At 41.8% G+C, this 23,133-nt stretch overlaps 1 protein-coding gene across 1 annotated transcript in view; it reads right to left on the bottom strand.

Annotated features, from left to right (window-relative positions):
• Window positions 1–22,570, bottom strand: part of LOC126101423 (fatty acyl-CoA reductase wat-like) — a 193,944-nt gene extending 171,374 nt beyond the window's left edge. Inside the window, exons 1-2 of the mRNA XM_049912084.1 lie at window positions 22,397–22,570; window positions 10,496–10,607 (exon numbers count right to left, since the gene is read on the bottom strand). Coding sequence (XP_049768041.1) covers window positions 10,496–10,607; window positions 22,397–22,570 — 286 coding nt within the window. The remainder of the gene's footprint in view (window positions 1–10,495; window positions 10,608–22,396) is intronic.
• Window positions 22,571–23,133: the final 563 nt, after the last annotated feature.

Below are 23,133 nucleotides of genomic sequence, written 5' to 3'. Positions count from 1 at the left end.
CTGTTGCTTGTGCCTTTGTCCAGCATTTTCGCAGTTTCGGCACGTTCATGATCGGATTTGGTAGGGTTAATTTAAGGGGTGGCCGGATGCCCTTCCTGTCGCCACCCCATTGGATGAGATGATGATGATGAGCACAGCACAACACCCAGTCCCTGAGCGGACGAAATCTTCGACCCAGTCGGGATTCGAACCCAGGACCCTTTGCACGGCATTCCATCGCCACTCAGCTATCGAGGCGGACAAGATATTTACTGCTCGTATATTTTTAAAATTGATTATGGTTCGTGTGGTGAATTGTTATGAATGTTCTGGTATGGAGAGTAACGATTAACAACTCATACATTCAACGAGCTCAAGAGAAGAACGAGATCACCATTAATAAAGTAAAATGGAAAATGCCACACATCACGGTATCAGAAGAGTAGCATTTGAAATTTTTAAAAGTTCTGAATGCCGGTGTATTTCTATCAATATGTTTCTGTTCAACATTTAAAAATGTTGCACTCCTAGCAGACACTTAAGATGCAGGTATGATAGAGGCATTCTCAACAAACATTGCTTCACCTAGATCTTCCAAGGATGTGAAGTGTGCTAAATCACGGTGGAGCGCAAAGTGGTTGACACATTTCTACCATAGAATTTACTGATACTGTCCTGGCATACACTATAAAGACACGGTTACGTCGCTTCAGTTATTCGACCACATGGATACCATCATCCTCGTGAAGAGGAAGGAGAAGATCGCATGGATGCCTCGAGTCTTCAAGTCTGCTGCCATTCAAGAGCCGGATATCTGTGGGTGTCGTACTTTTCATCGACAAAAGACAAAGAAGACGGGTAAAAACAGTGTTGTGTCTGATAATGAAAATGTAAAATTACTTTTAAGTTGGATGAGAAACAAATGAATTTTTACCTTAAAATAAGTGTGTTCTCTGTTTCTTTTCTTTTCTTTTTATTCATTTCATCCGAATCCATGTAGTTTAGTCCAGATACTATGGCTGTGATTTACCTCAAGTACTGGCGATACTATTTTTGACATGTTCGCTACATATCTTTGGAAACGCACATGGTCTCGTGCTATCTGTGCGCATAACCCAGTGTGGGCAGTATAATAGGCAAAGTCCCATGCGAATATTTCATGTATTTTGGTTTTCTTAGTGGTAAACGTCACCTCCCTCATGCTTCAAACTAATACCTTATGCGTTTGGTACAACCTTTATATACGTCCGTGAGGATAGCGATTTGTGAAATAACAACAAACCATGGGTAACAGAAGAAATACTTCAGTTGATTGATGAAAGGAGGAAGTACAAACATGTTCCGGGAAAATCAGGAATACAGAAATACAAGTCGCTGAGGAATGAAATAAATAGGAAGTGCACCTGTTATACCATTTTCTGCTGCTGTTGATATTACCCGATTCTCATCTGACCAGAAATCCTTGTATTCCTTCCACTTCACTTCACTGACCGCTACTATATCTATATTGAGCCTTTGCATTTCCCTTTTCAGATTTTCTAGTTTCCATACCACGTTCAAGCTTCTGACATTCCACGCCCCGACTCGTAGAACGTTATCCTTTCGTTGATTATTCAATCTTTTTCACATGGTAACCTCCCCCTTGGCAGTCCCCTCCCGCAGATCCGAGTGGGGGACTATTCCGGAATCTTTTGCCAATGGAGAGATCATCATGACACTTCTTCAATTACAGGCCACATGTCCTGTGGATACACGTTACGTGTCTTTAATGCAGTGGTTTCCATTGCCTTCTGCATCCTCATGCCGTTGATCATTGCTGATTCTTCCGCCTTTAGGAGCAATTTCCCACCCCTAGGACAAGAGAGTGCCCTGAACCTCTATCCGCTCCTCCGCCCTCTTTGACAAGGCCGTTGGCAGAATGAGGCTGACTTCTTATGCCGGAAGTCTTCGGCCGCCAATGCTGATTATTTATCAAGATTTAGGCAGTGGCGGGGATCGAACCTGGGACCGAAGACGTTTTGATTATGAATCAAAGACGCTATTCCTAGACCACGGGTACTACCCTGTGGATAGTGCTACGAATTCCAGCTTCTATTGAGACAAATTATTTCCTGTGACACATCTGAAACGTTTGAAAGCGTGTCATCAGCAAAGCACCTCTCCTAGTGCAGTGTTTTGTAGTCAACGCTTACACGCATTTAACGATGTTTTTATTGGGTGTAGAAGTGGTTCAGAGCTCATTTACAATATGTCAGAATCTCTTTAGTTGATGTACGCGATGTATGTTTGTGTGTAGGAGTGTCTTTAGATGTATTTCGACTTGTACCTGAAGTAGAGGTACTTATTTCGACTTGTAGAGATATTTATTTTGACTTGTAGGTGAAAGGGCGCACTATGTACAGTTTGAGTCTGCTTGCTACTTGTTTCAAGTGGTACTGCGATTTTTTCTTGTTTCTTTTTTCCTTTTCTTTTTCTCTTTTTTAGCACAAGTTGCGTCACATCGACAATTTTAGGATGTAATGTGATCTTTGGGCATAAATAAATAAAGTTTGTACAATCCATCTGCAATCTGGTTGAATAAACAATATCCCAACACAGCCTTATCTCCAGCACATTGTTTAAACAGTATTACAAGAAGGCCTTAAATTGTTTAATGAAATTTGACTGAAGACATATTACCCTGCTGTTGTGAGATTTTCCCAGTCCAACACAGACAGAGTGATTCTTCACTCCATTTTTTTGGGAGGTGCGGGATATCCTCTGGAGAGTGTATTCCTAAATATTTAAGTAAATAAACGGAGTCAGATTGTTACGTAAATACTACATTGACCCTCCCAGTCTGACACCGAGTTTCGCGCCATTTCCAGCGGTGGGGGGGGGGGGGGAGGATGGAGGGGAAAGGGGAGAGGGGAAGGGATGGGCGAGGGGTGGTGAGGGAGAGGACCCATGTGCCGACTGGGAAGAACCCATGGTGTCACCAGGAGGTCGAGGTAATAATTTATCAGTTAATTATTTTGCATAATTGAAGTATCAACTTGTGGCGGACTAAGGGGGCTGCTGAGAAAAGGGGAAGGTTCCGAATCTCGGATGCCTCGAGATTTAGAGACCCTCAGAGCCCGACCATTTTAATCAAATTCCGTACAAAGTCAAAATACATTCATTAACTAAGAGGCACTTTGGAGTAGGAGGTTCCACACATACGCAAAATACTAACATAGGTATCTTCTACTTGCCTATTATAAGGCCATAGCAGATCTCAAAGGATGTGTTCAGAATTTTTACAGTTTTCTTCTAAAACTTTGCATCAAACTTAAGAACTGTAGAACGACAACCAGTTTTCTACTAGACGTAGTTATTCTCCGTAAAAAGTTTTTTGATATCCATACCATTTACACATTTGCACTAAAACTATAGTTTACAAATACGAGTATAAGTTAATGATAGATCGTGAAATGGAGAAAAAACTTTTTACAACGCCTTTTAGATGTTACACTAATTTTAGGCCAGCAGAGCCCTGCTTCTGTGGTCAACGCGAAGACGTTTCATCGGAAAACAGAGGAAGTTTCTCAGAATTTCTGCAATTGATGGCGAAAGATGATCGAGTATTAAAAGAGCATTGTTTAGAGCTTGAAGATTGCATGGGTGGAGTACTCTCTTATTTGAGAACAGGGATACAGAATGAATTTATTTTTATTTTGGGAGAACGTGTAAATTAAATTTACTGTAGATCACCAAAGGCTAAATTTTATGAAATAATTTTTGACAACACTCCCGCTGTGCCAGAGCTGACAAAATGAGCCGAATAATTATGAGTAGATACGTCCATAAAGAAGATAACATTGCGGAAATTTCAGAAGCCTTCTTTGGTTTGTTGGATGTCGTGGAAGACTGCAGAGGATATGTGAAAATATATTTAACTGGAGCTGAGAAAAGATGGCTTGAATATTGGGTAGTACAGACCTCAAGATTACGGCAATGCCACGTCAGTGTCAGGCATGAATGGAGGAGTACAACGAAAATTTCGAGAGTTTGGTGCAAACGCTACTTTCAAAATGGTTCAAATGGCTCTGAGCACTATGGGACTCAACTGCTGAGGTCATTAGTCCCATAGAACTTAGAACTAGTTAAACCTAACTAACCTAAGGACATCACAAACATCCATGCCCGAGGCAGGATTCGAACCTGCGACCGTAGCGGTCTTGCGGTGCCAGACTGCAGCGCCTTTAACCGCACGGCCACTTCGGCCGGCCGCTACTTTCAATTCCTGTGCTAGTCACTCCTTAAATCTTTATGGTATTCACGAATTCTCTTTAGTTCCGTCTAGCGTTATCTGGTTTGCAACTCCAGACAAGTTACATTGATTCTTCTCGTCTTCTATATATACACTCCTGGAAATGGAAAAAAGAACACATTGACACCAGTGTGTCAGACCCACCATACTTGCTCCGGACACTGCGAGAGGGCTGTACAAGCAATGATCACACGCACGGCACAGCGGACACACCAGGAACCGCGGTGTTGGCCGTCGAATGGCGCTAGCTGCGCAGCATTTGTGCACCGCCGCCGTCGGTGTCAGCCAGTTTGCCGTGGCATACGGAGCTCCATCGCAGTCTTTAACACTGGTAGCATGCCGCGACAGCGTGGACGTGAACCGTATGTGCAGTTGACGGACTTTGAGCGAGGGCGTATAGTGGGCATGCGGGAGGCCGGGTGGACGTTCCGCCGAATTCCTCAACACGTGGGGCGTGAGGTCTCCACAGTACATCGATGTTGTCGCCAGTGGTCGGCGGAAGGTGCACGTGCCCGTCGACCTGGGACCGGACCGCAGCGACGCACGGATGCACGCCAAGACCGTAGGATCCTACACAGTGCCGTAGGGGACCGCACCGCCACTTCTCAGCAAATTAGGGACACTGTTGCTCCTGGGGTATCGGCGAGGACCATTCGCAACCGTCTCCATGAAGCTGGGCTACGGTCCCGCACACCGTTAGGCCGTCTTCCGCTCACGCCCCAAAATCGTGCAGCCCGCCTCCAGTGGTGTCGCGACAGGCGTGAATGGAGGGACGAATGGAGACGTGTCGTCTTCAGCGATGAGAGTCGCTTCTGCCTTGGTGCCAATGATGGTCGTATGCGTGTTTGGCGCCGTGCAGGTGAGCGCCACAATCAGGACTGCATACGACCGAGGCACACAGGGCCAACACCCGGCATCATGGTGTGGGGAGCGATCTCCTACACTGGCCGTACACCACTGGTGATCGTCGAGGGGACACTGAATAGTGCATGGTACATCCAAACCGTCATCGAACCCATCGTTCTACCATTCCTAGACCGGCAAGGGAACTTGCTGTTCCAACAGGACAATGCACGTCCGCATGTATCCCGTGCCACCCAACGTGCTCTAGAAGGTGTAAGTCAACTACCCTGGCCAGCAAGATCTCCGGATCTGTCCCCCATTGAGCATGTTTGGGACTGGATGAAGCGTCGTCTCACGCGGTCTGCACGTCCAGCACGAACGCTGGTCCAACTGAGACGCCAGGTGGAAATGGCATGGCAAGCCGTTCCACAGGACTACATCCAGCATCTCTACGATCGTCTCCATGGGAGAATAGCAGCCTGCATTGCTGCGAAAGGTGGATATACACTGTACTAGTGCCGACATTGTGCATGCTCTGTTGCCTGTGTCTATGTGCCTGTGCTTCTGTCAGTGTGATCATGTGATGTATCTGACCCCAGGAATGTGTCAATAAAGTTTCTCCTTCCTGGGACAATGAATTCACGGTGTTCTTATTTCAATTTCCAGGAGTGTAGATGGGAATTACTTGTAGAAAAAAACCCAGATTGAAGTGATTTTCTGATATGTGCTGGAGTACTCATTGCAGTTCAATTAAAGTTATAAGAAAGAACATGGAAACTGGTTTGAACACTTTGGGAGATATGCAAGATCCATCTAAGACGAGCCTTGATACTACATCTGCAGCAAGCTTCTACAGGATGGGGCAAGTAAAAGTGGCCCGGATAACAGTTCCAGGGTACAGAGAAACGCAACAGAGAAAAGGAAATACAAAACTAACCAAGCTGTAGTAGATGTTGAAAGTGACCACCATCCATCGCTCAGCACTTTTAAGCCCTGGTCAGGAAGTCGCTGAAGGCAGATCGTAGTCGGACTGCTCCAATTTCATCCGAAATGGTCTGCTGCAGTTCTCGAAGACTATGAGAGTTGTTGTGGTTCACCTTAGACTTGATGGCTCCCCACACAAAGTAATCGCACACCGAGAGATGAGGTGACCTGGATGGCCAGCTAGGGCCGTGACCAGACTGACCTTTGCTAACAACCCTGCCAGGCGAGAACATTGTGTAAATGTGCTCCAAGGTTCGGCCGGCTCATTGGCCAGTTGGTCAATCCTGTTGGATGTGACTGTAGGTTTTTTCCTTCTCCGTTAATTCTGCCACAAACGGTTTAAAAATGATGGCAATGTAACGCGTCGAAGTCAGCGTGTGATGAAAGATCGGCATACATGCAAACCAAACCCAAAGCTTCTGATCACACAATGGTGTTTCGTGGAAATTATGCACGTTCTCCGCTACCCAGATTGATTATGTGAGTTTACACAATCGCTCAGGTGAAACCAGGCTTCATCATACATAAAGAACAGATCCAAGCCATTCATTGTTATCTCAGTGAACACCAACTCACAAAACTGGAGGCGCTGAGGACCATCTGCTGATTTAATGAATGAACAACAGACGCTCCATAGGGATGCATGTGCTGGTCCAGGTGGAGCATTCGTCTACATGATCGGCGTGATATGCTGGTCTCTTGTCACAGGCATCGGATTGATTTGGTAGGACTCTGAAGCATATTCTGGTGAACTGCAGCATATATTCTGGTGTGCTGGGCACGTTTCGGAATGATTTTTGACTTGTTCAATACAGATCCTGACTGATGCCATTTTCGGATTAAGCGTTGAACGGCGCTTTTTGCTGGCACTCTGACGCCATTAAGCTTCTCAGCAAACAACTGACCACACCTTTTCCTCGACTTTGTTGTCACGTAACTTTCCACAGTGAACACCAGCTGCTCCATTGTGAATGTCATCGTCGCCTTTGCACTGCTTCACTCACACGGACAACAGCCCGCACTACGCTCTGTGGCATCGTGGATCACGTGCCAGCCGTACATGTGGTGTGCAGGCCATGGGATGTGGTAAGAAGCATACATTCACATCCGACCTTATCCTCTCGTCCGGGCCATTTCTATTTGCCCCGCCCTGTATATTTGATTTTACCTCTGTGACCTGCATCAACTTCTGGAACGCGACACTGGAATAAGTTAACTTAGCCCAACAATAAATGCCTTTATATAAAGGAGGCGCAAAATTAAAAACCGTGGATGTGCATTTGCTGACGGAACGAAATAAAGCTATAGGGAACGCTGTTACTTTTGGCACAAAAAATTGCAATGGTGTGGACGTTAACACTGATCAAAGAGGAAGGAGAAGCGTAAATAAAAATCTACAGACCAAACTAGCTCATGACGTTGGAGTATCAGTTCAAGAAGAAGTACGTCGATCCATGTTTGAATTATACAGATCGAATTATACAATAATTGCCACAACGATACATGGCCATGTACAAAATCAAGTCAGTTTTCCAAATTGTTGAAAAAACTTATGCTTGATGTTTCCGACGACACTCTGGCTGTAGTATTGCAGAACATGGTAGAAATTAAATACGAGTTTGGTAAGGGGCAGATACTGCAAGAAGCGAAAAGGTGTCGCAGGCATCTTTGTGCAACCGATACGAGTGTGGATGATACCACTAGATGCTCAAGTCAACAAATCTTTCAGTTTATAATTAAATGGAACTTCAGCGAATTATTACCCTGAACATCACTTGTTATTCAGTATTCCTTAACCATATTTGTCTCAATATCATCAGGCGAGACACGCTTTTCTGAACAGAAACTAATAATAAATTACACTAAGAGTCAAAGAAACTGATACACCTGTCTAATATCACGTAGGGCACGCGCTAGCACGCAGAAGTGCCACAACACGACGTGGAATGGACTAATGTAGTGCTGGAGGGAATGGACACCATGAATCCTGGAGGGCTGTCCATAAACCCGTAGGAGTATAAGGGGGTGGAGATCTGCACAGCACGTTACAAGGCATCCCAGATATACTCATTAACGTTCTTGCCTGGGGAGTTTGGGGCCAGGCAAAGTGTTTACACTCAGAAGAGTGTCCCAGGAGCCACTCTGTACCAATTCTGAACTTGTGGGGGATCGCATTGTCCTGCTGAAATTGCGCAAGTACGTAGGCATACACAATGGACATGAATGGTTGTATGTAATCAGACAGGATGCTTACATATGTGTCACCTGTCAGAGTCGTATCTAGACGTATCAGGGGTCACATATCGCCCCAACTGCACATATCCTACGCCATGAGAAAGTCTCCAACTTGAATAGTCTCCTACTGACATGCAGGGTTCATGGATTCATGAGGTTGTCTCTATACCGGTACACGTCCATCAGCTCGATACAGTTTGAAACGAGACTCGTCCAACCAGCAACATGTTTCCAGTCATCAACAGTCTAATGTCGGTGATGACTGGCCCAGACGAGGCGTAAAGCTTTGTGTCGAGCAGTCATCAAGGGTACACGAGTGGACCTTCGGCTTCGAAAGCCCATATCGATGATGTTTCGTTGAATGGTACGCACGCTGACACTTGTTGATGGCCCAGCACTGAACTCTGCAGAAATTTGCGGAGGAGTTGCACTTCTGTCACGTTGAACGGTTCTCTCCAGTAGTCGTTGGTTCGGTTCTTGCAGGATCCTTTTCCGGCCGCAGCGATATCGGAGGTTTGATGCTTCACCGGATTCTTTAAATTCACGGTACACACGTGAAATGGTCGTACGAGAAATTCTCCACCTTGTCGCTACCTTTGAGATGCAGAGTCCCATCGCTCGTGCGCCGACTATAACACCACGTACAAACTCACTTAAATCCTGATAACTTGCCATTGTTGCTGCAGTAACCGATCTAACAACTGTGCCGGACCCTTGTCTTATATAGGTGTTGCCGACCGCAGCGCCGTATTCTTCCTGTTTACCTATCTCTGCATTTGAATACACATGCCTACACCAGTTGCTTTGGCGTTTCAGTGTATCTTACCTCTACGATTACTTAAAAACGACTAGTTTAATTGTCCACTTTATCAACTGAAAGAAAAGTTGCCAATGAAACAGATTTCATTGACGTTATTGGGAATTTCATTAAAATAAAGGCATGAAGAAATATACTCTAATGATGTTCCAAATGAAACAGATTTCAATGACGTTATTGGGAATTTCATTAAAATAAAGGCATGAAGAAATATACTCTAATGATCTCAATAACAACTAGTGTCTCGTACCAGGATTAGGAAACTAAGTGATATTATACTTGTACAAGTTTTGTTTCCAGACATATAAAATACTAGTTTTTTTACTCTATTCGTTAATATTTCTTTGCACTGTGGCTGATCTGTGCTAAATATTGTTTCGCGTTCTAAGCTTCTCACCTATGTCTTTGTCTGCCATTACAGCTATATAATTCACTTTTTACGTTACATGCACCCCAAATACATCAGTTTCTAACCAGGCCAGGAGTCTTGCTTAGTTTCGCTTCCGCGGGCCTCCGACGGGCTTAGTCCGCCGCTACTTCCAGCAATGATCAGACTCTCCATGTTGAGATGAAAATGACAATAAGCAAAAGGTGAAACTAGGTGTTCAAGTACGACTCACGGACAGTGCTGCCAAACTTCTTTGTTCCCGGGAGGTGTATTTCTGAATTGAAAGTAACGTGTTGAAAATCATTGTACATAGTTAGAAAGACATGACTTGGCAAAGAACACCATTCACAATCTTCATAACGAAAATATGGTTGACTATTAGTGTCAAGACACTCTCAGGATCTTATGAATCGTGGGCTCCATGTGGTTCCCAAGTTGTGCAGCGACCGTAAACCATAAAATTACCAAATATGCAGCAATCAGTGGCAAAATCATGTTTTATTTATTCACCTTTGCAAATAGATTTCAACTGATTGACAGCCATCATCGGTGCTTGCAGCCAATATGTGCCCTGAGTAGCAATACTGTATTACATATTGGTTGCAAGCACCGAAAGTGAACAAATAAAACATGATTTTGCCACTGGTTGCTGCATATTTGGTAACTCTCAGAAACGTTTTGCCTACTTGCTGGAAGATGTGGCGTGTCAGCAAAGATTACAGGTATCGTTCAAGCACGATTATGCGCCAGCGCATTTTCATGTCAATGTGCATAAATAATGGTTGCCAACGTTTCAAGACTATTGGATTTATCGGTGGGCGCCCCAAACGTTTATTTCTGCACTCCTCGTACGTAAATTCCCTTCACTTTTGGTTATGGGGGCATTTGCAGAAATGGGGGCACGACATCCCATTTTTTCTGAACGGAACTACAGATGAGCGGAAAAATTTTGACATACCTAAGTGCCACACGGCTGAAAACCGATGCCAGAGTGTAGGCGACACCTGTGAAGAATCTGTCGTAACTTCCTCGCTATCGAGTCCTCTTGCTCCATGTACGTCTGCGCCCGACTGTGCGTGAGAGCTAGTGGATGCGTAAGCTACTGTATGCTAACTACGACAACATTTCGTCCTTTCAATTTACATAATTTTGGTATGCGGACTACATTCTCACGTTCGTGCTTAGCAATTTCGCCCTATTGACTGCATAATCACGGTCATTTAAATTACAGATTTGGTGACTACTGAATGTTTTCCTTTTGCTGATACGTTCAACAAGCACAGTGTATTTCGGAATGTATCATACAAATCTGTCAGTTCTTTCTGCAAGTGATTCTTAAGTGTATCGACCAACGGACACTGTTTACTGTTTACATAAACGTTAAATTCTGCAATACATCGCTGTTGAAGGCGTTTAGCTCACGACAGTCTCTTCAGAAACGGTGTGTTGTTCACATCTCAAATTGACAGGATATGCACAAAAAAGCTAATCTATGCCACAGTATGCTGAGGACATGTTTATGCTGCAGTCTCGCTTATATCACTGATATAGCCCGTGAGTATTGAAACTCGCGGCTACGTCTTACCAGTGCTTTTAACCTGCAGCATCGCTGCTTGTTTCGATTCGTGTCAGGCGAGGAAATCCAGCTGGCGTGTGTTTCGAGCAGAGAACAGTAACCTACTGTCTTCTGATAATTGTGCTGCAGTCCCATACAAACGAGTTTGTTAGGGGCGCAAAATTAAAGGTGAAATAAAGTGAGACAGAACTGAAATCTTCGTTAAGTAATCCAAACTTTGTTGCTGACGTTGTTCGCATTTCAGTGTACAGCAGAATAACTTTTGAATATATTCCTGACAGTGCAATTAGTGACACATAGGTGGTAACAACAAATATTAACGAGGTATGTCATGTCCACATAGACCCGCTTTATGTTGCTGATATGTCCACATTCCGGTTTCAAATAGGCTAAATGTAGACGTCATTGTAAAGAGCCCTTTCGAGAATCCAAAGAATGAAACAGTTGTTTAACAACTTAATCAATTCTATTGGTAGACATTGTCCACAATGGCTCCCCTTTGTTACTAACAGTATTGCAGCTTTCTGTGATAAATGTGGTGGATATGACAGTAGAGTCTTTTTAATAACGCAAATGATGAAGTTCTGTTGGTGGGTAGTGTCCCCATATTCCACATCTTCCTTAGCGAGGAACCACTCATTACTTCTGTTGCTTCTTTGGAATACGTTTCACTTGCAGTTCTGCCTATGTTTGTCTTATTCTTGTAGTTGCTCATATTGCCTTTGTTCAGGCTGGTCCAAACACACAAGGCAGTCTTCGGTCTTTTGTAGTCCTTCATATCAACCAGTAGCGCTGGTTCAGATTTCCTGTTGATGCTCCTTACTCTCAAGATTACATACCGCTGACTCTTTTCCAATGCATTAGGCCCTTCCGAAATCACCCATATGCTACCTAGCTTTCTTAGATGGAAGAAGAAAAAACCTTTCTTGCTTGAGTTATAAAAACTAAATTATAAGTGAAATTTCATTTTATTATGAATATTAGACTGCAACAGCTGCAGCAAAATTGCCAGCAATACTAATGAGTTATATCTGCTAGTAGTTGTTTCGTATTTATACATATGTTACTGCTAAGTCATCAGTTGCCGACAGTTTTGACAACTTCTAACAAGAAAAATACCTTATCAGCAAGTTAATACGTTTTACAGTCTCCAAACATATCATATTTCAACGATTCTAGAAATCAGGGCAAATAGAGCGTTGCAAAATGCTTAGTCAGCGAGTTCAGAAATGTGTGTTAGTTCTGTTGGTCGATTTCGGAATGACCATGCTGGGAGGCAGCGCAACAGCTAATACAAAGAGTATGAATCGGCATGAAATTTATGTACATTGTACACTGACATTGTGTGAAGGTGTACAGTGTTAGGCAGTATCATATGATTAACCCTCCGTTGCTCGCGCGGATGACACTCGTCATCCACATGACTTTCCCGCTCAATTTTGTCTGACAAGGCTGGATTGAGTTCGCGCTATTTTCAGTACCTTTCTGTCAACTCTCCGGCTGTTACCTCCAATCATTGTTATCTTTCAGTTACGAAAGATACATTGTTTATGAAACATTATTATAATCTGGAGGACACTTGTCATCCGCGTGAGCTCTGCTGCCACAATCTGAAACAAAGTGTGTATTACTTTATTGCATTCCTAGATTCAATCGATCTTTCATGTGCGTAAATTTAGACGTATTGAAACTGATGGCAGTTACCTTCCATGTTACCTAGTATTCTCTTTGTTTTTAAATTGTGGAAGAAATATCAATGGCAAAAAACTTCGGACAGAGTTTAGTAGAGATCTTAATGTATGGCTGGAATGGTTCAATGAGCTGAGTGACGAAGATGTTCACAGCGATGGCGCTGACTCCGAGACTGAGGATTCTGCTCATGAGAGCGGTCATGATTCAGAAACAGAACAAGAAATTTGATGATGAATATGAATCACAGGAAGAAGTAACTCAAGAGGATGCAATTTATTTAGGGAAAGATGGAATAACTAAACGGAGGAAAAATAAATATCCTACCCGTGTTAGATGCAGATCTTGTAATTTTATTACGTATTTGCCTGGACCAAAAAATCAAGCTCATGTAAAAAAGACGGAAATAGAAATTCTGAATTTGTTCTTGGATGAAAACATAATAAGCCTTATCGCATCATGCAGTAATGAATACATCAATTAAGTTCGTGGTAACTTCTTTAGGGAAAGGAACGCTAAAGAAACAGATGCGATGAAGATCAGAGCTTCCATTGGTTTGTTGTATCTATGTGGGTCTTTGAGATGTTCTATGAAGAGTTTATCGAAATCCTGGGATAACTCAAAGAGAAACGGACTTGAATCATGTTATTTATGCATAAGTGAAAACCGATTCACGTTTCTGTTGAGATATCTGAGATTTGGTAATATCCGTGATAGAGGTGTTGGCAGAGAGATTGACAAGTTGGCTGCTATTACAGAGGTACTTGAACTATTCACGAACAATTTTAATAAACATTTTTGGAACTGCGATCAAATAAAAACTTTTTTTAATTTTTCTTTTTAAAATTCAGTCTTGATCGCACCACGTGTTCTACAAGAACATAGGTGACCGTTTTCGGTAATATCACATGACCATCATCAGACCTGTAATTTAATTTATAACGTAATAGAAACAATAGAAACCTTACTAGACTGACATTAAAATATGACCAAATGCTTATAATGATAAAATACAATAAGACGAACATTTGCCAAAAACATTTTTCACCTAGTGAATATTTTACTGTTGAGAAACAGCTTTTGGAGCCGGCCGAAGTGGCCGTGCGGTTAAAGGCGCTGCAGCCTGGAACCGCAAGACCGCTACGGTCGCAGGTTCGAATCCTGCCTCGGGCATGGATGTTTGTGATGTCCTTAGGTTAGTTAGGTTTAACTAGTTCTAAGTTCTCGGGGACTAATGACCTCAGCAGTTGAGTCCCATAGTGCTCAGAGCCATTTGAACCATTTTGAAACAGCTTTTGGCATTTAGAGGAAACTGCCCGTTCAGGCAATATATTCCTAGCAAACCAGCAAAGTATGGGTTAAAAGTGTTTGCCTTCATTAATGTAAAAACAGCTTACACTTTGAATTTAGAGCCTTACGTCGGTAAGCAACAAGAGGGACTATGTAATGTCAGTAATTCAGCTGAAGATATTGTTCTTCGAATGGTCAAACTGTTTCGAACGTTAGAATAGATTATACTGTGTGCAAATATTAAATCTATTATACTTAGATTTAATAAAAAAATAAAGTCATAAAGACCGTTCAAAGTGTGCAACTGGACTGCTTGCTTTGTGGATGACACCAGTCATCCGCGCGAGTGACGATGACACGAATTTTTACGCGAGTAACGGAGGGTTAATTGGTCGCTATCTATTACCAAAGTGGTGGGAGGGGTATGACATGTTAAGAGGAGATGTCAGCTTTACCTTACTATATCTACAGATATTAATACAAATAATTAAAAGGAAAAACAAGTTATAAAAAAGGCGTACAAATATCAAATACTCTGCGTATTCAACAAGGCTTGGTGAAGAGACTCCCATTATGGCGCCTACGCTCGTCGCAGGTAGCTGGCGGCCTTGAACTGGGGCTTTTACCGGTTGCGTCCTCTCTGAATATTTTCAACTCGTGCGTTCCAATTGCACGCGGAGTGAAGCAGCGAAGTAGTCGCGTGTTGCACCGTGGATTCCTCCACAGATATTTTTTTTAATTTTTTGGAAGCAATGTGCGTGCTTGTGGTAGTGTCGATGCTATCACAAAAGACCTCCAATTTCGCGGCCCCGGAACCCATTGTTTACCCGCCGTAGCGCGCGTATTCAGCGGAGAGGAAATCCGTCGATCACCATCTGCCGATAAGGTAAGTTCTTTAAAAAAACACTTCCCCATTTATTCAGAGTGCAATGTAGTTTAGTAAAAATGTTTGTAGGTTTACACACGCGTACTAAGCGTCAACACACTTCACTTTTGAAAAAAGAAATTCATTTTTACCCAGGTTCCTTGGCGAACTTCTTTCCAACTCTATTAACCACTTATTTTACATAAATTTCCTGCTTTCTTATGCTGGTTTTATTTGAACAAACTGTTATTTACACAGTTAAAATTGTAATACATTCATATATTACATATTATGACCGACATTCCACTCACACTTACTTCATATTGAATTTTCTTTCGATTACTTTCACAAACAGTCATATAACTTTACTTCTACATCTACATCTACATGACTACTCTGCAATTCACATTTAAGTGCTTGGCAGAAAGTTCATGGAACCACAATCATACTATCTCTCTACCATTCCACTCCCGAACTGCGCGAGGGAAAAACTAACACCTAAACCTTTCTGTTCGAGCTCTGATTTCTCTTATTTTATTTTGATGATCATCCCTACCCATGTCGGTTTGGCTCAACAAAATATTTTCGCATTCAGTAGAGAAAGTTGGTGACTGAAATTTCGTAAATAGATCTCGCCGCGACGAAAAACGTCTTTGCTTTAATGACTTCCATCTCAATTCGCGTATCATATCTGCCACACTCTCTCCCCTATTACGTGATAATACAAAACGAGCTGCCCTTTTTTGCACCGTTTCGATGTCCTCCGTCAATCCCACCTGGTAAGGATCCCACACGGCGCAGCAATATTCTAACAGAGGACGAACGAGTGTAGTGTAAGCTGTCTCTTTAGTGGACTTGTTGCATCTTCTAAGTGTTCTGCCAATGAAACGCAACCTTTGGCTCGCCTTCCCCACAATATTATCTATGTGGTCTTTCCAACTGAAGTTGTTCGTAATTTTAACACCCAGGTACTTAGTTGAATTGATAGCCTTGAGAATTGTACTATTTATCGAGTAATCGAATTCCAACGGATTTCTTTTGGAACTTTGTAAATAATAGGCTTATTTACATTCATATCTTAGAATGAATATACGTAACCTTAGTTACAACGCTCGTTCTTATATACATATATGCATCCGTATGTTTGGTATCACAAATCTTTACGTAAGAAACATTACACATAATTCCTTTCACATTATTCATAGAAACTTGTTTATTTATGGTGCAGGTGGGGAAGCATCAGTATCTACTTCAAATACACTACGCGCTGCTTCTCTAACTACGCTTAGCATCGCCTCTAGAAATGATGGACGGAATCTGTTTGACTACAGGCCCATCGGATTACTCAGGAAAGGGCGTATAGCTCATGCATCGTCTTACAAGAAGACTCTCAATCAGCATTGTTCATGTTAAATTCGTGTTATGTTCCTACTGTGTGAAACAGACATTGTTTACTTCAGACGAGATGTACCTTAAGTACTCATGACATGTGTTTAATGTCATATATGTTGTTGTATACATATTGTAAAGAGAAAAATGGATGTTGGGAGTTTCCGAAGCGGCTACTGTGTGTAGGTCGGCCCCTTACTCGTTCGGTAGCATCAAACATATATCATTACGACGTCACTTACCGGAATGCTACTGCGTATACCATGAATCGTTCATTCATATATATATATATATTACAACTACATTTTATTCGCTTGAGGTGCGACCCGTTAAACTAGTATGGTATTATTCCACTCTCGAAGCTTATCATTTCTTCTTTCACGCATTGTCGATGCACTGATCGCTGAAAAGAAAAAACTTGAAACTAAACGTGTACCAGCTCAGTGGCCATTGATTTAATAATTCTTTTACTTCAGTGTGCAGACGTTTTATTCACCTGTTTTGCCCAGTACATCACCCGCTCCCCTTACATTTACCTGTGAAGAAAAGTATCTACAAAATTTTATAAAGCGTGACATACTTGTGCTCCTCATCTCTGTATCCTGCTTTCATTTTAGCTGTCATCGCTCATATCCTTAAATGTATGTTACACGTGCTGTAGTACACTTTCTGTAAACGCCTGTACATATCTGCATATAGTAGGTAAACATCATTATTTTATGTAGATAGCACTCGTAGTCTCTTGTTCATTTCCTTAGTTCAACATTGCATACATATATTAGAGTTAGTCCACCTTAAGTTCATAGTTATAATATGGTTATTCCTTTTTTCTTCCTATATGTATATAGTTCCTGTAAATATGTGTGTGTCCGAGTCGCGTTTAACTGCGTTACCTGGCGGCCGTTTATCATGTCAGCTGTCTAATACTTAAACCTCCTGCGGCCGTGTTTACACGTGCAGGCGCGTGAGTCGTTGCTTCCACGTCGTCTGCTGACTCAGCTCGCCACTGCGATCACACTACAGTGTGCGTCGCAAGTTCTGCTCAGCTTCGTCGCTCTTCGCGTCAGGCGAAGCGCCGTATCGTTGAACATCCCTCTCTCAATTCCGCTACTTTAAATATCAAAATAAAAGCAAAAATCTCTTATATCTAAACATGTTTTCTTAACACTAGTATTTAAAATAAAACGGAAATTAAATTACTATTACGTACACTTTGTACAGCCGTTTTCAGTAAAAATACTTGTGTCAAAAATGTTTATTCCACAAATGCCTTTAAGTCCTTGTGGGGACAGAGACCTTTATCTCGACCAGTCCTCTCGTAAATCAATCGATAAGCTCTAGGACATGGGATTTTGGAAATTATAAAATCATTTCCACTTCTTCGTTAACGTTTCCTATTTTTGTTGACTTAGAACGTGTTCGTAACAGAACTGGTTTGCCTTGAGTTAACTGTGTAAAACGCTTCATTTTTCGATCATAGCTTTTCTTCTTATATTCAACCCTGTTTTCCAGTGTGATTACTGTTTGTTTAATTTTCTCCTCCAGTGTCTTTTCCACCGCTGGTATTTTCGATAGGGGTGATTCTATTCGTTCTTTTATCTAGTGTAAAACGTTAATTCATTTGGTGCGAAACCAGTGGAAGAATTTGTAAGATTGTTATGACCTGCATGGAAGCTGTGACGTATTCTACCCATTTTGTGTGTGTGTGCGGCGTATACGTTCTTATGAACTGATTAAATTCCTTAAATACTCGGAGAGAAGTCTTGACACTAAGATGTGTTTTACACCCTGTGATGACATAAATTACTTCCATTTCTGTCCTATAAAATACGAGACATTATCAGTAAGTATCACTCGTGGCTTTCCTATCCTCCTCAAGTACTCTTCTTCGATCCTTTTCCTGATGGATGTCGCTGTTGCACTACGTACAGTGTACACCTTAATATGATTTGTAAAAACATGATATAGTGCTACTGCGTGTCATACTCCACCCTTGCCTCTTGGATAAGGACTAGCTAAATCGAGAGACACTAAATCTAGAGGTTTCTTAAATAAAATGGGGTGAAACTCGATATGTTTGGAAGAGTTAGAATGTTTTACCTTCTGACAGATTGTACAGTTTCGTAGTACTTGAAGTACTTGTCGTCTCAAATTTGGAAAATAGCAATGTTTACCTGTCTTCTCGGTACATTTACTTGCCCCATAGTGTCCCTACACTTCATGGGTGTACATTATGAATTCCTGAATGTATTTCTCAGGGAGACAAACGCACCATTCTTCTGAGTCAACATGTTTGCGATGGAATAAAACACCCTTATATTCCGTGTGCCACAATTTTACCTGATCGTTGCCTTCCTGTGTTAGTTTTTGTTTGACATTGCGTCATCTTAGGTTGTGTTGTTGTATGGTTTTCACGCGTTTACAAAACTTATTGTAGTCAGATTGCGGTATTTTACTTTGCATAAAAAGAGTTCTTATTTCAGAATCCCGTTCCGAAAAGTCACTAATTTCATCCAGTCCTTGAGGTAACCTTCATAGAGCATCGGCAGTGATGTTGTGACTTCCCTTGATATAAATAATTTCGAATCTGAATTCTTGCAGATATAGACATCATCTTGACAAACTCCTGTGCAATAATCTGTATGTCAACAAGAATTAAAGGGATTGGTGATCACAATATTCTTTTGTACTCTTACCCCATAAAAAGTACTCAAATTTTTTGAATGGCGAGACTACTGCCAAAATATCTAATTCTGATGCAGAGTATGATGGTTCTGCCTCAGTTAATGTGTGGCTAGCAAAACTAAATACCTTTGGCAATATCTTACCGCCTTCCTTTCTCATCCGGAGCAGACAATCCCCCAATACCATGTGAGGAGGCGTCTGTCCACAGAGAGAAGTCCTTCCCCATATCGGGGTCACTAAGCATTTTTGCATTCACAAATGCCTCTTGAAATCCTATTGGTACTTGTCATGCCATAGCCATAGTTTGTTTTTGCAAATAATGAAGTTGGGCGTCACTGTTCATCAATTCAAATGTGAGTGAATTCCTAAGGGACCAAACTGCTGAGGTCATCGGTCCCTAGACTTACACACTTCTAAAACTCACTTACGATAAGAACAGCACACAAGTCCCTGTCTCAGGGAGCCTCAAACCACGTGGATGTTCAGCAGTTGTTGGGGTATGAACTTACGGAAGAATGGCGCTAATCCTAAACAAGCTTTAAGCTGTTTCTTGTTCCTAGGTGCAGGAGAGTTGCGTATGGCATCGAATATCTTAGGATCAGGGAGGATACCTTGTTCGGAGATAATGTGACCAAGAAATTTTACCTTCTGCCTGGAAAAGTAAGACATTTTTAAATTGGCTGTCACCCTGTATTCTGAAAAACGTTGTAAATCTTTCTCAATCAGCTGAATATGTTTCTGACCACGTAGGAGTGGCGATTAACAAGTCGTCAACATAGACTGTAACCTTGCTAAGTAGATCTGGTTCTAATACGTTATCTAACGCTGCGATGAATACAGCTGTACTTATATTCAGACCAAATGGCAGGACACCGAAATCAATGCTCCTACCACCACATACAAAAGCTGTGTACTTTCTACGTTCTGCATGGAGTTTGATTTGCATGTAGGACGCTCGGAGATCCAGTATGGTAAAACACCGGGTATTATATAACACTTGTTCGTCCAGGTTGTCAGACCCGATTCGAACTTGTACTAGGATCTTATTAATACCTCAAGCATCCAGAACCAATCTTACTGATGGGTCTGGTTTACTTACCTGCAATATGGGGCTACAATAAGATGAAAAGTAAAGTTGAATGATTCCCCATTTTATCATTCCATTGATTTCTTCTCGTACTGCCTCTCTGTTCGTCCAAGGAATGGAATATGATGAGACACAAAAAGTTTCATGCGGGTAAACATCCATTTTGTACTGATAATCCTCGATAACTTTTGGTTGTTTTACAAATACATGTGCGTACTTAAATAACAGACCTGTGAGTTCCTGTTCATTTAAGGTGCTGGACTCACCTTTTGCTCTACCATTTCAAGTATACATCTGATTCTGGCACTTGTTCATTATAGTGAGTGTTTACAAATAATACAGTATGAAATACAAATTGAACTGTCACATAAGACTCCTCCTTTTGCTTGGCCTTATTGTCTGATGTTTTCATTAAATCGAGAGAAAATACCTGTCAGTTTACACTGACGTAGCAATTACTACTTCCTATGTCAATTTGCGTCTTGTAAGTCCTAAGCCTGTCATCCTGATCAAACAATTTACTATTAATTTGTCAATGACGAGTAAATTACATTTGACAGGAAACTCTCCTATTTTCAGTGGAATAAGTGTAACTTCACTACTTTTGATTTGTTTCCAGTGGCCATCTATGTACTACAATTCTGCACTGGGAACGTGGGAATTTTATCTCTTTTCCTTAACACTTGGAAAAATTCAGTTGACATTAAGTTACTCGTTGCACTTGTGTCTAGAACCAAGCGTACTTCCATGTCAGATATCGTTGTCTTTATAACTGCCTTTTCCTGCTCTTCATACAAGTTCTCCTGAACTTCCTCCTCATGTCGGTGTAAATCATCTTTCATGTCGCCTTGCTCGTCGTATCTCTCAAAACATGTGTTTATAAGTGTATTGCCCCCACTCCCTACCTGGTAAGCAGTGTGGGGCCTCCCTGCGACCGGTTGAAGTTTTCCCCCTAGTGCAGGAGCATTGACCTCGGAGACCGGAGTAATTTCAGCGTGTGTTCAGTGTGTGATGTGTCACACCAATTCGTGTCATTGCCTGGGGGGAGGGGGGGGGGGCATTTTCGCGCGAATTCGAGTTGGTAATTGCGAAATTATAGTTCGCGCTATTATGTTGTCCGAAGGTTGGCTACGGCACAGCGCGCGGCATTTGGTTGTTGCCGACGGCTTGCCTCTGCACCGGCTGGCTGTTACCACTTGGGCGACGGATGGCCTTGTGCTGGCAGACCGTAGTTCGCTTGTCCGTTGTAATTGTACTTGTTGTTCTGATAACCTTGCTTAAATCTTTTGTTTTGTCCCATTTCCATTACCTTATCTATTCCCTTTTTGTATGTACTGTGTCGGATATGGTTGCCATGCTTACTGTGTAGTAACATTATTTACAGGTAGGTTTCCAAAGACGGATTGAGATGTTTGTTTATCTGCTGCTTTATGTTACCATGGTACCACTTCATAAGTAAGGTCAGTGGAATCCAAAACTGGCAAGAAGTACTCAGTATCGTGTTCTGGTGTGGTTACTAATTTTTCCCTTATGTGTTGCGGATGTTGGCTCTTTAATATCTTCAATAAATCCACCTATGATATGGGATGTGGTCTTTTTTAAATAATTTTTGAAATAACCCCACAAGCTTTCATGCTTGCTATTAAATGCAGCCGGATTAAAGACTTCACGTTTTAATCTTTCTTGAACGGCTTTCAACCGGTACTTATCTAAGAAACCACGTTCAAATTGCTCGTAACTGTGACAATGTTTTACCATTTCAGTGGCGCACAAAAGAACTTCGCCTTGGGTGTAACCAACAACCAATTTTATTCTTTGAGCATCTGTGCAGTTGTGCGGAAATACGTTGCAGAACGCACTGATAAAAACTACCGGGTTCATCCAGTTCCCTCTGTTGAATACAATGGAAACTGCGTATGTCTAAGCAACCCTTCATCAACTAAGATGGATGTTAAACATGCGGCATTAACTCACATTGGTGTGTAGTTACAAGTGTGCGGAGCACTGTGTAGCAATTGCGGGTTTCTTGTATTTACTGCTGTAGGTAAATTACGAATTTTACAATCTTCACTTGCGCTCGATATCGGGCTTGCGACAAGATGCGGATAACTATTACACGTATCCGTCTTGGACACAGGTAGCTATACATTAGCAACCTGACCTACTTCATTTGATGATCCGGTTTCCCTTTTCTTCATGGCCTCTTCTATCACGCCTACATATGCTTTGCATTCAGATACTACCTTCTGCGCGAATGTACTACTTTGATCCAAGTTACCTCCTTCTGCTCGTTCTCTTTTGGCACGTTCCGGAAGCTTTCTACTATTAACGTTAGCTCCTCTACTGCCAATGGCAAACCTTCACAGTCCTTGCGTAGCTTGTTGACAACACTACTGACTTTCTCTGTGGTATTACACATTTGATTCTGAGTTGGTCTTATGCTATTCTTCATGTCTTTGATTTTCTTTAATTCACTTTCTATGTGTTTTTGATTGTCACTAATTGAATGTCAATACTTTCCTTAAAGTCAGAAATAACCCGCTGTTTTAATCGCTTTTACATTTCTTTTTGAACCGTGGTACTACTCAATTCTTTAGAAAATAAAAAAATTACGACCTCACCATAGTTATTTAAAGGAAATAGGAAGCCCGGGATCACTGGTGATGGACAAGCTTGTGATTGTTTTACAATTTTAATTTGACTCAAAACAGACGTTATTATAAACTTCAATTCGGGCATCTGCCGTCTCACTGATGCAATATACAAATCTTCACTTTAACTGAATTACCTAAACACGAATAACAATCATATTTTGCGTTCGCAACCAAAATCATAGATAGTAAGCAGGGTGAATAATCAATCATAAACAATCGTTCTTGCTTAAACATATCTCAAAAGACTAGTAACACTATACACTTCCAAACCAAAGTTACACAGCCACATAATTCCACAACTTCATTAAAAAACAAAAATCTTAAAGCTTAATAAAAGTGAACTGCCCACATAAAGGTCCAC

The sequence above is a fragment of the Schistocerca cancellata genome, chromosome 9 (genome assembly GCF_023864275.1).
Source record: "Schistocerca cancellata isolate TAMUIC-IGC-003103 chromosome 9, iqSchCanc2.1, whole genome shotgun sequence".
Classification (NCBI taxonomy): domain Eukaryota; kingdom Metazoa; phylum Arthropoda; class Insecta; order Orthoptera; family Acrididae; genus Schistocerca; species Schistocerca cancellata.
Note: the sequence above shows the minus strand (reverse complement) of the source record. Positions and strands in the feature narration are given on the sequence as shown.